The sequence below is a fragment of the Hyperolius riggenbachi genome, chromosome 5, assembly GCF_040937935.1.
Source record: "Hyperolius riggenbachi isolate aHypRig1 chromosome 5, aHypRig1.pri, whole genome shotgun sequence".
NCBI lineage: Eukaryota > Metazoa > Chordata > Amphibia > Anura > Hyperoliidae > Hyperolius > Hyperolius riggenbachi.
In genome coordinates, this window is record NC_090650.1 from 26,506,999 (window position 1) to 26,522,463 (window position 15,465).

At 45.4% G+C, this 15,465-nt stretch overlaps 1 protein-coding gene across 3 annotated transcripts in view; it reads right to left on the reverse strand.

Moving 5' to 3' along the window:
- The window catches only part of NBEAL2 (neurobeachin like 2), a 239,052-nt gene that overhangs the window by 47,414 nt on the left and 176,173 nt on the right, over nt 1-15,465 (reverse strand). For 2 of the 3 annotated variants that reach the window (XM_068235222.1, XM_068235220.1), the window contains 7 exons: nt 13,639-13,792; nt 11,283-11,441; nt 7,596-7,755; nt 5,555-5,643; nt 3,426-4,151; nt 283-461; nt 33-195 (listed from right to left, as the gene is read on the reverse strand). In XM_068235222.1, coding sequence (XP_068091323.1) covers nt 33-195; nt 283-461; nt 3,426-4,151; nt 5,555-5,643; nt 7,596-7,755; nt 11,283-11,441; nt 13,639-13,792 — 1,630 coding nt within the window. The remainder of the gene's footprint in view (nt 1-32; nt 196-282; nt 462-3,425; nt 4,152-5,554; nt 5,644-7,595; nt 7,756-11,282; nt 11,442-13,638; nt 13,793-15,465) is intronic. The other variant, XM_068235221.1, reaches the window with a different exon arrangement.

The window sequence follows — 15,465 nt, forward strand, 5'->3', positions numbered from 1 at the left end:
GGAGAAAGGATACTGAGAAATCAAAGCACTACCTTCTCGCTCCATAGGACCTCGTTGTTGTCTCCCTCTGAGAAGAGAAAGTCCTGGAGGAGCCGCAGCAGCTTCAGCACATTGCGAGTGAGGCCCGGGAGAGCCGAGGTGGAGGACGACTCCTTTACGTCTGTGAAAGCCGATTCCAGCATCATCTCCAAGAGGCTGAAAAGAAAATATATATTAAAAAAAAAAAATTCTCTGGAGCTTAAAATGTGACTCCAGGCAGGAAAACCTCTTCCCATCACTCACCTCCTTTTAATCTCATCTGGAGCTCTCACCAATTCACAGGCCGATCCGAGTTTGGTGAGAACGGAGAAGACTTGCCCTCGCTCCTTCCAGGCTGCGTCTTCGCTCCCCTCCACCCCCCTCCAGGTGATGGAGAAGATGATGTTGGTCAAAAGATTACAGAGCTCCTCCTCGGGGGTCTGCTGAAGATAGATTCGTGAGTAAAAGGATCGTTGTAGGAAACAGGCTGTAAGATTAACTGCCATAGATGGTACAGAACTCTGGACAAACTACATAACATGTTTCCTGCTTGCCCTGACACTAGCTGGAGTTGCAGTAATGATAAAAGAACGTTTGACCACATTTGATGAACTTGATCCAGAATCCAACCATATGGGAAGAAAATCCACATATACACTAGAAAGAATTCTGAGCTATCCAGTCCCTTTCTTAAAGTGGAGCTGTCAGCCATACTATCTCAGTAAAAAAAAAAAAAGTAGCTAAATCCTTGCTCTACTTACATAACATACTAGCTGATGACCCGGCGTTGCCCGGGTATGTATTTGGCTGGTGTTGGCTCCGCCCACTTTTTCTAACCCTAACACGCAATTACTCAATGACCACGTTTGTGAGCTTTGGCATCAATAATTTGTATATTCCCATAGAAATTAAACAAATCGGATTGGCTGTTTGTGATTCCACCCCTCTCCAGCATTTGAACCCCAGTCACCCAATGATCAACTGTAGCAGGTTTGCGGCATCTGCTATTAACAGTGTAAGAATGGCCGCAGTATCAATATTCCCCTTGAAAATCAATAGGTGAATTTTGATTGGCTGTTGTATGCTCCAATTGATTTTATGAATATCAATCCCAGTCACCCAGTGACCAACTGTGTCAAGTTTGAGAACCCTGCCATTAACAGTGTACGAATGGCTGCAGTTTATATTTTCCAATGTAAAAAGTTAGTTTTTGGCTCCGCCCACTGATTGTAACCTTGACATACAGTCACTCAATGACCAAGTTTATGAGCTTTCAGGGTCCTTGGCATCAATAAGTTGCATTTTTCCATTATAATTAAATAATGCTGATTGGCTGTTTGTAGCCAGCCACCTTTACAGAATGTAAACCCCAGTCCCCCAGTGACTAACTGTACCAGGTTTGAGGTATCTGCTATTAACAATATAAGAATGGCAGCAATTTAAATATTCCCCTTGAAAATCAACAAGTGAATTCTGATTGGCTGTTGTAGGCGCCACCCATTTTCCTGAATAGTAATCCCAGTCACCTAGTGACCAACTGTGTCAAGTTTGAGAACCCTGCCAATGACATAATGGCTGAAATCAATCTAACAAATCTGATTGGCTGTTTGTGGCTCCACCCTCTTTAGTGAATTTGGACCCCAGTCACCCAATGACTGACTGTATCAGGTATGAGGCCTCTGGCATTAACAGTGTAAGAATGGTAGCAATGTAAATATTCCCTTTGAAAAATCAATATGTGAATTTTGATTGGCTGTCCCACTTTCTAAATATTAATTCCAGTCACCCAGTGGCCATTTGTGTCAAGTTTGGGAACCCTGCCATTAACAGTGTAAGAATGGTTGCAATTTATATTTTCCCATGTAAAAAATGTAGTTGTCGCCGCCCACTTTTTCTACCCTTGACATACATCACTCAATTATCAAGTTTATGAGCTTTGGGGTCCTTGGTATCAATAATATGTATATTCCCATTGAAATTAAGCAAATTTGATTGGCTTTTTGTGGCTCCACCCCCTTTCTGAATTTGAACCCCAGTCCAACTGTAGCAGGTTTGAGGCATCTGCTATTAACAGTGTAAGAATGGCAGCAATTTAAATATTCCCCATGAAAATCAACAGGTGAATTTTGATTGGCTGCTGTAGGCTCCACCCATTCTCCTGAATAGTAATCCCAGTCACCCAGTGACCAACTGTGCAAAGTTTGAGAACCCTGCCATTAAGAGTGTAAGAATGGCTGCAGTATATATTTGACCAGTGAAATTTCATTTTGGCTCCGCCCAAGAACATATCATCCCAGGTAGTAAGGGATCTGTATACCAAGTTTTGTTCAAATCGGTCAAGCCGTTTGAGTGATCGCGGCACATACACACACACACACATCCGATTTTATATACGGTATATAGATATATTGCACTGTCCACATTTACCGTAGATTTTAGTGATTTTTCTACAGAAAAAAAAAAAAAAGAGAAAACCCATCTTAGCATTTCCCATTTTAACTGTGGCTATTTTGAAGCCAATCCTGATGTCATTTCCTTCCTTACGCTTTTCTGCCCGATTGTGTATGCGTTGCCCGCCCGTCACTATAGAAAGTGCATTGTCTCAGCATGAGAAATATTGGCCAATCAGAGAGGTGTGGGAGGGAAAAACAGGAGGGAAAGAGGCTTCAGCCAATCAGGCTGCATTAGTTAAGTCTGAGGGGAAGTAGAAAAGCAAAAAAAAAAAAGACAACCCAGCATGCCCTGCAACTTCCTTTTTGTGTACCAAATTTTGTGTGTACCAAATAAGAGTCAGGTAAACTGGGGAATGATCATTTATCAACAAGAAAAGTAATAGAGATTTTAACTTTTGGATTGCCTGGTTAGCATCCTCATTACTTGTTTACCAGATAAAAATAAAGAATTGATTTTTGATTTTATGCCTGACAGAGTGTAGAAGATAACTTTCTTTGAAATGTAACTAACTCCCCAGCAAACTAAAGTTTACAGGAATTCCCCTTAAATCCATTTGATCAATGCACCTAGATCTCGTATTCTTAGGTGCTGTCTATGCACCAACAACAAAATTTTCCCTCACCTGAGTATCCTAATCAGGTTCTGTGTTTAGATAGAGGCTGTCTATGCACCCCCTTAAATTAAAAGATTGGGCCAGTAAGGTCAATTTTGTCTATGAAATGGAAGAAATGAGATCTTTCAAACTGGATAAGACCAACAGACTAACCAAAACCTGGTCCGTATGGGCAGACTTTGAAAGTATACCGGAATATACTGCTCTTCAGGAACATAGTCTTATCTCTTTAGATGCTGGTGGTGGTGTCAAGGAGGAGCATCCAGAGACTTCACTCTTTGCAGGTTAAGTATCTAATTTTTTTTGTTAACAGGTATGTGGAGGGAGGATGGACCGGTACCTGTGGGTTGCTGGTATTGGAGATGGTATCACTGGGAAGAGTCTCTTGATAACTGTTCTCATCCAGAACATTTGATAGGCTGGAGCTTTTCCGAACCCTCATCCCTGGGAATGGCTTGAAGTTCTCCAGTGGAGATGGGGTTCCCGGCTGACTGACCGGTGTTTGGGTCCCGCTCTCCATGGTAGCTGCAGAGCTGGCACTGCCCAGATCCAGCCGCAGATCAAAGGGAGACATGGAAAATGGTGACAAAGGCTGGTAGACATTGTCGTACGGCTGCCCTTCACCGCTGGACTCTTCTGAACCAAGAATGTCCACAACGTTTGAGGAGGAGTGACTGGCCTGGTCCGAGGAGTCAAAGGACTTGAAGTTATAAGAATGGAATGGTTTGTCTTTGGCAGCTGGAGAGAGAGAGTGGTCAGAGAAGCCTTCAGAGAAATCCAGGTCTGAAGCCTCAAAACTCATCGGGAAGATGGAATCTGAGAAGGTGTTTTCAGCCTGTCCCTGAGCCACATCTGAGGCTTCCTTATACATCCCAGACTCGGAGTCCTTACTGCTCCCCATACGTTTCAGGAGGAAGCCTGTCCCGCCATACATCGGACTGCTTAGACTGCGCGGTCTGGACTCGTACGACTCCTTGATGTAAAGTTTGGTCAGTATATCCTGCCAGCCAGTCTGTTTAGCCAGCTGACGCACGATGTCTTGCTGGGAATAGATCAGGTGAAAGAGCTAAAGAAAGATAAAAAACAATTATAAAAATAACATTTATAATAAACAAGGTATAAATAATACAATGAATTTCTGTGACGGCATTCACACTAATATTCGATAGGTGTTATGTCTGCAGATGAGAGGCCCCTTGGGGTGCTCAGATATCATCCCAAAAGTGCTATGTACCAGTTGCCAACACCCCTCCTACCTACAATTCCTTGCGAAATGGCAATTTTCCCTTCTCAATGTCCTCTGGCACCAAATGCTGGGTGCATCTCACTGAATGTCAGCTGACACAGCAGTCAAAGGTGAAGCCAATGTCCATATGCATTATTAGCATTTGATCTTTCATTTTCCTGATTCTAGGGTGAATCTAGAAACTACATTTAAAGTGGACCTGAACTCTTGCACAGGACAGAAGGAAAACAGAGAGAAATGTACCATGATTGTATGTAGAGAGTTTAGCCCGTCTAATTCCCCCTCATCTGTATCTAATCACAACTGTAATTTGATCCCTCAGCTGTGTCAGTTGGCTGCCTCTGCAAAGCAGCTAATTTGTAAACAAAGGATGTTAACCCTTTTTCTGCTTCCATGAAAGCAGGAAGTAGACACACTGCAGTATGTATCAGCTGTAACAAAGAAATATGTTCCTTTAAAAGTGATTATGCTGTTGCTTATATTTTAAAGCAGAAAGGAAGTTCTGAGTTTAGGTCCGATTTAAAGAGGAACTGTATTGAAAATAATGTAATTAATAAAATTGCTTGTATTTTATGTTTTCCCATTGTAAAATCTTTCCTCCCCCTAATTCACATTCAAATTTATCAAGGATGGTAACAACTTTACTGCTGGCAAGTGCATTCCTGTGGAATGTTTCTTTACTCTGGGTTTCCAAGCCCCTAGAAAAAATACCTGATCTCCCAGAAAGCTTGGAGCTAGTATGGTTGAGGCTTTCCAGTGTGAAAGTCCATAGAGAAATTCCGCTAACATGATTGAGTGGACAGCACCCTCTCGAACTGCTAGGTTCCAGGTAGGCTGTAGTAATAATACCCCCACACTATTTGGCCATTTAGAATGCTTCTAAGTTGTAGATGTTGCTGTGATTGGAGAACTGTTCTCTGTGGACTTTCACCCTAGCTCACCTCAACCATCCTAACTCTGAAGGCTCTGGGAGAAGAATTCCACAAAGATAAATAGCCTAGGCAGTGACATCACTGGGAGGGTGGAGCTACATACCAATCTACAGCAATATAAAGATACAGAAAGCGTTTCTGATGCTGAAACCAGGAAAATGACCGTAAAAGTGGGGAACCTGAATAATTTACTGCACTCTACTATATGTCACAACAGGGCCTCTTTAAAGATGAGCAAGATTTTCTTTAATGACTTCAGGATTACGTTAACAACGCTTCTAGTTCATTTACCTTCCTACAAACATCCAGTTTGACCGGAAGCTCCGCCCTGTGAGACAGATACACAACGGCCAGCAGGTCTCTGTAGTTAGGGCTCGGATCTGTGGAAGTAAAACGCGGTGATTAGAAAAAGAAGCACAACACCGGCCTCAGAAGTAAAGTCAATACGCTCCATTCCACCACCTAACCTTCAGATGATGACTATACAGCAGGCAACACACTGACCAACCCCTGGCCGATTTCACTAGGGGCAAAGATATAGACACAGCAGCTGCTATGAAGGCTCAGAAGGAGATGGGGGAGGGGGGGGGGTCTCCTCACCCTCTACTGTGACATCCAGTCACTTGTATTTAAAACCACTTAACGACCGCCTAACGTCGGCAGGTCGAAGTGGTGTTTCCATGGAAACGAGCGGCCGTTCCATGTCAGTTCACGGAGGGTGTCTTCGTGAACAGCCTGCGAGCCTCCGATCGCGGCTCGCAGGCTAAATGTAAACACGCGGGGAAGAAATCCCCTGTGTTTACAACCATACGCCGCTGCTGCTGCGCAGCGCCGTAAAGGGGATCAGCGATCCCCTCCCTCTGATTGGCCGGGGATCGCCGCAGTCTGATAGGCTAAAGCATATTAGAGGCGGTAGGGAAGGAGAGGGAGACCCCCCCGCTCGGCCACACAGAGCAGCGGCGATCAGACCCCCCCAGCAGGACATCCCCCTAGTGGGGAAAAAAGTAGGGAAGTCTGATCGTCCTGCCTAAATCACGATCTGTGCTGCGGGCTGGAGAGCCCACGCAGCACAGATCAAACAACAATCCCCTGGTCCTTAAGTGGTTAAATCAAGCAGCAGAGCAGTGCTGGATGCAGAGCCTGCAGGGAGGTTGTGATGACTCCAATCAGATGACAGAGTTAGGAATTGACATCACCAGTCAGATGATCCTGCCAGAGAGGTGTGGCTTATCTATAAACGTACATCTGGGAGAAGCAGTTGTGCAGCACAAGCTTCCTGCACGCTCTGCACAGGAGGGAGGCCGCCAGTGATGGTCAATGGGAAGCTAATCATTTCTTGCAGATGGCATGTAGCTGGTATTGGGCCATCTAAATGCACTTCCTGTCAATTGCGATTGGTCCATTACCAAGCTGCATACAATTCGTATTACATTTTCATGCAAGGTGGCATTATCAGCGTCTCTCATTGACCTTGGCTAGAGGCCACTATACATCTGCACCTTCACAGTTCCCAAGGCCACATATTTAAAGGACCACTATGGTGAAAAAGTAGGCAGTTGAAATCTGACAGAACCGACAGGTTTTGGGCCAGTCCATCTCCTCATGGGGGATTCTCAGGATTTTCTTTGTTTTCAAGAGCATTTCCTGAACAGCAGTTGAAAACAAAAGTTTGCTTTCTTAGAACAGAAAGAATTTGCAATAATTCGAGTTGGAGTGAACTTGAGATGTCTCCCAGGCATCACTGCTGACTATATGCAAATTAACCATTGTACCCTTAGAAGCTAAACACACCTCCAGAACCGCTGGAATGCAATGATGTGTCAGCTTGTTAATTTGTACAGAGACATAATAATCCAACATGCATACAGACTGTTTCGGATTGGTTGATCCTCATCAGTGCATGGCATGGATTAATTTGGCTCTATGGAGTAGGGCTTGTAAATCCGAGAGGTACAGACTAACCAGCCAGCTCATGGTGACCCAGAACTCATTGGAGTGTGTAAGGGGCTACAGTTGCAACTGACAAAATAGTGTGTAAGTGATTAGGGAGGCTGGCTGGTATCTTACTATTTTGGCAGTTAAACTGATGTTCAGAAAATGCTGTTGAAAATAAAGAAAACCCTGAGGGTCCCCCATGAGAAAATGGACTGGCCCAAAACCTGTCGGTTCTGTCAGATTTCAACTGCTTACTTTTTTTTCGTGATAGTGGCCCTTTAAAACAGGATTTTCAGTTGCAAAAAAAAACCCCTCCTTTTACAGAAAAGGTAAGGTTTGAATTTGGCTTTTTGCATGCAAAGCTATAGAGTGAATAATAGGGAGGGGGCGGAGTTACCGGAGCCCAGGACTTGCTCTGACAGGCAGCGGATGAGCAGCATGGACACAGGAAGGTCGCCCAGGAAGGAGATGAGCCCCTGGTACCCGACATCTCTCAGCTTCAGACGCTGCTTCAGCCGATCGTTCACCTTCTCGTACTTAATCAGCTTGTACAGGATCTGCAGGTCAGAAAGACAGGATAAGTGGTCAATGAAAATAAAATGCCTTGTTTCCACTTTGTGCGCTTCTATCCGCTTCTGTTCGCTTTTTATCAGCACATCAAATTACAGATTGATACATGTTGCTGAAAAGCAGACAGAAGCGCACAGATGGAAACGAGGCCTTACATAAGAAATGGGTGCTTCCTGATTAGTTAGGTCAGCTAAAAACACCTCAACTGAGATTGGGGGAGGGAGAACACCTTACCAATAATACCAGTATAGGTGACCACTAACGATACGATTTTCTGTGCTGAACAATCGTTTAGGAATGATTATTCGTATGAACAATCGGAAATGATCAATTAGAACCACTAACAGCCACAAATCTCCTAACCAATCTGATCAGGTTAATGGAATTGCTCCAAAAATCGGATCGATTTCATTAATCTGATCAGATTGATAAGGAGATTTTCATCCATGAGTGGTTCCAGATGATCATTTGTGAGCATTCATATGAATAATCATTTGTAAACGATTGTTCGCCGAATTGTATTGTTAGTGGCCACCTTAAAGTGAACCAGAGACGAAGCACCCTCATGTATTTTACCATATATATCAGTGGGAACATTAGAGAAAACACCTACCCTGCTCTCTGTTTCATCCGTCACTGCACAGCTTGTTTCTTATCAGACCTGATAAAATCCCCAACTGAGCATTCAGTCTGGCTTTGCTATAATGACTCAGCTATAATGATTCCTGAGCAGAGCCAGCAGGGGGCAGGCTTGGGCTTGAAAAGACATGAGAGAACACAGACTGAGCTATAAAAATTCCTGAGCAAAGCCAGACTGAATGCTCAGTCGGGGATTTTATCAGGGCTCATTAGAAGCAAGCTGTGTAGTGCAGAATGAAACAGAGAGCAGGGTAGGTGTTTTCTCTAATGTTCCCACTGATATATATGGTAAAATACATGAGGGTGCTTCGTCTCTAGTTCCCTTTAAAGGTGCCTTCACACTTATCCCTGCATTTTTCAGCCTTTTTTGCGAATTTTCACACTCCGATTTTTCCATGCAAGACAATGAAGTTAAGTTACATGAATTTGTATGTACTTAAATCTGGATGCGAAAATTCACATTAAGACACACAACAAAGGCAATGCCATTGACTTGCATTAGACCCGGTTCACACTGGCACGGATGGAAAACAACAGAACCGTGGCACAGATCAGTATTTAAAAGGCTCAGTTTTGCCTCTGTTCCGCAGTCAATACGACACATCCGTTGGTCTGGAAGAGTCGCAGCAGACTCAAACTTGCAGTCCATTTGGCCGAATGTGGCCGTTGGAACGGACCGATGTGAATGGAACCATAGGTGAACATTGCATCCGTTCTTCTCCACTCCGCTATGATCCGCTAAAAACCTTCCGTTTTTAGGCCAATGTGAGTTGGGCCTAGGTTATACGCGAATTCGGGAAAACACCATTTTAATTCTGTCATGTATGAAGGAGGCCTTATACTTCAATAAACAAATGGCCCTGTAAGTATACATACGCTAACCCATTATTGACTGCTCCCATGATCCTTTGCACAAGCAGAGGCCACATGACTGAATGTGGTGGAGTGCAAGATTACACACACTATAAAAATGACAAATGTTATAGGTCTTCTATCTTTTTATGGAAAAAGGTTGTATTAATTGTAGGCCAGTTTGAGCGAGACCTTAAAGTGGACCTGAACTCTTGCCCAGGACAGAAGGAAAACAGAGAGAAATGAACCCTGTATGTATTTAGAGAGGTCTATCTCCCCCTCATCTGTGACTTATCACAAGTTGTAATCACCAATGTAATTTGATCTCTCAGCTGCGTCAGCTGGCTGCCTCGACAGAGAAGCTAATTGTAAACACAGGATGTTAACCCTATGTCTGCTTCCATGAAAGCAGGATAAAGACACACTGCAGATTTATTGCAGGATTTGTATCAGCTGTAACAAAGAAATGTTTTTCTGTAAAGGCCATTCTGCTGTTGCTCATCTTTTAGAGCAGAGAGGAAGTTCTAAGTTCAGGTCTGCATTAAACACGTTACAAACATATGAAAATGGCATTTCTTGGTTCCAAATTCCCCACCCCCAAAGCCAACAGATATACATGCAAAAAGAATGCTGTTTAAATGAAATCTAGGCCTGGTAGAACAGACATGGAACTGATCCCAACGGATCCAAATGGATCCTATGCAAAGTAATAGGATCCAGTGCCCGGAATGCAAATATAGGGGGTCTACGACAATCCCAGATTCATGGTTCCATCGTGTGTGCCGCAGTATACCGAGCGATTGGGGACCGATAATGAAAAACTGATGCACAATGTTAAAGGACCACTATTGCGCAAAACTGTAACATTTAAAATACATATTTATAAGAAGTACATTTCTCCCAGAGTTAAATGCACCATAAATTCATTTTCAGTTATGTTGCTGTGGCTTACAGTGTGCATTACACATCTGAAAGATCTGACAGGTTTTGGTCTAGTCCATCTCCTCCTGTGGGATTCTCAGAATTTATTTTATTCTTTTTCAAAAGCATTTTCTGGAAAGGGATCTATACAAAGATGCCGGTCAACCTCCTTACTCGTCTGCACACTATTTTGGCAGTTGGAGACATATCTGTTTTTACGCTTGAACAAAAGAAAAAATATAGAGTACAGGCACTACAGTCCTCCTCAACGACACAGATCCTAAGTATGTGGATCACAGGACCACGAAAAATGGGTTGCTTTTTGTATATGTGTGGCTCAGATTGCGTGCTCTAACTAATACTCACACCAGCAAGCATTGTTCCATAGAAAGAGAAAGCACCAGCAATTGGCACATGCAATCTAGACAAAAAAACTTTATTGTTTCAGCCACATACCAAAAATTGTTTAAAAAGCAGACATAGAAAAAACTTCCTACCCGTTTCCTACTGAGCTGTAGGGTGAGGTGGGAGCGGTGAGCTGCCTGACAGCCGTTTCGCTCTCCTGAGCGTCTTCCTGACAGCCGTTTCGCTCTCCTGAGCGTCTTCCTGACAGCCGTTTCGCTCTCCTGAGCGTCTTCCTGACAGCCGTTTCGCTCTCCTGAGCGTCTTCTGGGGCTCACAAGCCTCAGAAGACGCTCAGGAGAGCGAAACAGCTGTCAGGCAGCTCACCGCTCCCACCTCACCCCACAGCTCAGTAGGAAACGGGTAGGAAGTTTTTTCTATATCTGCTTTTTAAACAATTTTTGATATGTGGCTGAAACAAAGTTTTTTTGTATAGATTGCATGTGCCAACTGCTGGTGCTTTCTCTTTCTATGGAACAATATCTGTTTTTACAGGATCAATTTTGATCCGTGCAGTGTAAACCAAGCCTCAGCTAGAACCCTTCCTCCTCCCCGGATTGGGCAGATCTCAGACTCCCCCCATGTTCCCTAGGGAAGGGGGTGTAGTTCCTCCACAGGTGGAGATCTTCAGGCTACCTCCATCAGACATGAAACGTGATGAACGCAATCTAGAATGACGCCATGAAGTGATTGCACAAACCTTGAAGACTTTCTCCCTCAGTTGGTCGGAGAACTTCTTCTGCACCAGCAGGAAGTAGAGGACCTCCACGTTGCCCGGCTCCAGGAGGAAGGTGCAGACCAGATCACTGCTGCTAGGGGCTTTCATGAAGCTGTGGATGACGTCCAGGACACCACAAACCTGGCAGAAAAGATGGAGACACTCCGGTCACCCACGGGAACACAACAGTGATGCTGAATGTACGATAATCATCAGCTTTCACCAGCAACAACTATACTTTATCTTGGAATTTGGTCTTTAAAAATGTTTACACTAAGAGTGACATCGATGGGGGTTTTCGTCAGTTCGTCGCTTGTACGGATATCACATGCCATTACCTCCAGGCCCTGGATCGAGATCGTTGCCCTGAGATTTTGCAACATGTCCGATTGATACATGCCGACCAATTTCGGCCCGAAATGGGTTGCGTCGTTAATCACGGATTTTCATCCAATTTGATTACAGCCATCAAATCGGATGGTCGATTGGCCACCAAGTCACCTGATGTATAGCCACATTAAGCGTATACCCACCTTTACTCTATCTTTCAGACATTCAGCCGAATAGGCCCTTATATTTGGGATATAGGTGGCAGCCCAAACCTGCTAGCTACCGTATATCCTTCAATAGAAGTAGTCTCCAATATTTGACCCTCTTAAGCTGGAATTTTTATTGACTCAAGTATAAGTCTATCCAACAAAGTTAAAGGGAACCTAAACTGAGAGGGATATGGATGTTAAACAATACCAGTTGCCTGGCAGTCCTGCTGATCTCTTTGGCTGCAGTAGTGGCTGAATCACACACCTGAAACAAGCAAGCAGATGATCCAGTCTGACTTCAATCAGAGCACCGCATCCGCATGCTTGTTCAGGGGCTGTGGCTAAATGTATTAAAGAAACAGGATCAGCAGGAGAGTCAGGCAACTGGTATTATTTTAAAAGGAAACTCCATATCCTCAGTTTATTTTCCCTTTAATGGCTGCACTTGCGGCCCAGTAAGAATTAATAGCTGCATTTGGGGACCAGGAGGTGTTAAGGACAGCATTGCATACAGTATTGCCGCCATTAACCCCTCCTGGCCCACACATGCAGCCAATAACTCCTCCAAGCTCCCCAAGTGCAGCAGTTGTTCACCCCTCTTCCTGCAGCCCAGTATTTTTCCCTTGCCCCTTTCCTTGTTAATTGTTCAGACCTCTGTCTTCTTGGCATTTCATTTATCAAGAAAGTGTCACTTACCACTGGGTAAATTGCTGAAAAAGGGAATGTCACTAATTGTACACACATTACTCAGTGTGCTCAGCGTTGAATGTGGCTCGTGTATAAGTCGACCCCTATACTTTTATGAAGTGAGTCTGACCTAAATTTCTAGACTTATAGTCAAGTACTGTATATACTCGCATATAAGCCGACCGTGTACAAGCCGAGGTACCCACTTTTCCCTAAGAAAACAGGAAAAAGTGATTGACTCGCGTATAAGCCCCCTCCCCAGTATAGCCCCATCCACAGAAGCCACATGTGCCCCCAGTACAAGTCAGCTCCCCTCCCCATAGCCAGATGTGCCCCAAGGATGATACAGCTGTGTCTCAAGACTCCACACAGGTAGAATTCCGGATCATTGCACTGCTGAAACATTGCTGGCCTTCTCTGCTCCACATGTAGTCTTGAGCAGCGCACTCTGCACACCATGTTGCAGGGGATGGGGGCACGGACACAGCAGGGAGGCAGCTGGCAAGAGCAGGATCACTAGTGCACAATCCTTACGCTCCTCTGCCAGTAACAAAACATGCTCCACCATCCGTTCTGCTTCACTGACTCGCATATAAGCCGAGGGGGTAACTTTTCAGCACATTTTTTGTGCTGAAAAATTAGGGTTATACGCGAGTATATACAGTATATACAGATGTCTCGTCTGCTACTCTAAAATGTTCTGTTTGACAAGATGCATTGTGGGAATATAACGAGACATCCTGTTGCCTGTGCGTGTAAGATTGCGCAAGTCCTCTATATGTTACGCAGATGTTCCAAGCTCAGCCGCGATTGCGGAAACTGGGGCGAATCCGCAGTTTCCCCACAGGCAAATCGCGCGGGGAAACGCTGCCATAGGGAGTAATGGAGCCGCCGATCGAATCGCTTGCGCTAGCGATTCAGCCGGCTTTTCCATCCGAATCTGTGCGAATCCCATAGCCGTGCATGGCCCGATTCATGAGATTCGTCAGCATAACCGCAGATCGGGAAGTGCAGACGCGTGCGGCTGCAGTGGAATTGGGCCCTTACTCTATTCTTTTGCTAGAATTCAAAGAAACATTTTGAAGGAGAAGAGGTCAGGGGGGTGAACATACTTGCTCTTCGTCATTCACAGCCGCAGCGAAGTGGAGTACAACTCCCAGATCTTCAGCATTCAGGTTCTTCAGCAGGAAGTCTTTGGTCAGGCTGAAGAGAGACAGCTGGATGGTCTTCACATTGTCCTCCGTGATTTGGTCCTCCTTTTGGGTTCTGCAACATAAATAAAGGGAATGTACCGTATTTTTCGGACCATAAGACGCTCTGGACCATTAGACGCACCCAGGTTTAGAGGACAAAAACCAGGAAAAAAAAGTTTTATTAAACCTGGTGCATCCATGGAGCAGGGGCATCTTGTGCATCTTCTCCTTCCCTTAATTATGTCCCCCTTTTGTAGTTTGTGTGTCTCCTTTCTGTCCTCTTCTGCCCTGCCTGTGTCCTCTGTCCCCATCTCTGCCCCTGTCCTTGTCCTATGTGCCTGATGTTTCTCTATATGTGCCTGTTTCCTCATCCCTGCCCCCTGCGTCATTATCTCTTCCCCTGGTGTCCTTTATATTTTCCCCCAGTGTCCTTATAGCCGCCCCCTGTACTTATAGCTGGCCCCAGTACATATAGCTGCCCCCCTGTACATATAGCTGCCACCCTGTACTTATAGCTGCCCCGTCCTTATAGCTTCCCCCTGTAGTTATAGCTGCCCCCCAGTGTCCTTATAGCTGCCCCCTGTACATTTAGCTGCCCCCAGTGTGCTTATAGCTGCCCCCTGTACTTATAGCTCCCCCTGTACATATAGCTGCCCCCCCCTGTACATATAGCTGCCTCCCTTACATATAGCTGCCCCCCCCATTCATATAGCTGCCTCCTGTACATATAGCTGCCCCCCTGTACTTATAGCTGCCCCCTGCACTTATAGCTTCCCCCCCTGTACTTCTAGCTGTCCCCCCCTGTACTTATAGCTGTCCCCCCCTGTACTTATAGCTGTCCCCCCCTGTACTTATAGCTGTCCCCGGTGTATTTATTTCTGCCCCCCCCCCCCCTGTACTTATAGCTGTCCCCCGTGTAGTCATATCGGCTTCCCCGAGCGCCGTCCTTAATGCTCTGTGTCCCGCCTGCCTCTATGTAGCGTTATGCTTACCCCCGTGTATTTATAGCTGCCCCCCCGTGTAGTCATGCCGGCTTCCCCGAGCGCCGTCCTTAATGCTCTGTGTCCCGCCTGCCTCTATGTAGCGTGAGGCTTACCCCATAACGCCGCTATGAGTAGCGGTAATCCTCCTTGTAAAGCCGCTGAGGGGTTCACGCTCGCAGGCAAAGTATTTCCCTCTTCACTTCCGCATATGTCACTAATGCGGAAGTGAAGGGAAATACTTTGCCTGCGTGCGTGAATCCCTCAGCGGCTTTACAAGGAGGATTACCGCTACTCATAGCGGCGTTATGGGGTAAGCCTCACGCTACATAGAGGCAGGCGGGACACAGAGCATTAAGGACGGCGCTCGGGGAAGCCAGCATGACTACACGGGGGGGGGGCAGCTATAAATACACGGGGGTAAGCATAACGCTACATAGAGGCAGGCGGGACACAGAGCATTAAGGACGGCGCTCGGGGAAGCCGACATGACTACACGGGGGACAGCTATAAATACAGGGGGGGGGGGGCAGCAATAAGTTCACCGAGGGCAGCCACAAGTGAACCACATAAGGAGCCGGGGGAAAACAAGATAAACGCCTGGGGACATTGCCGACAAGCAGATCGGAATGTTCCACTTCCACTTCTTAAGGGGAGGCAGGTTTTGCCACATTGTGCTGTTTTGGCACATTTGGACCATAAGACGCACCAATATTTTCCCCCTCTCTTTGAGGGAAGAAAAGTGCGTCTTATGGTCCGAAAAATA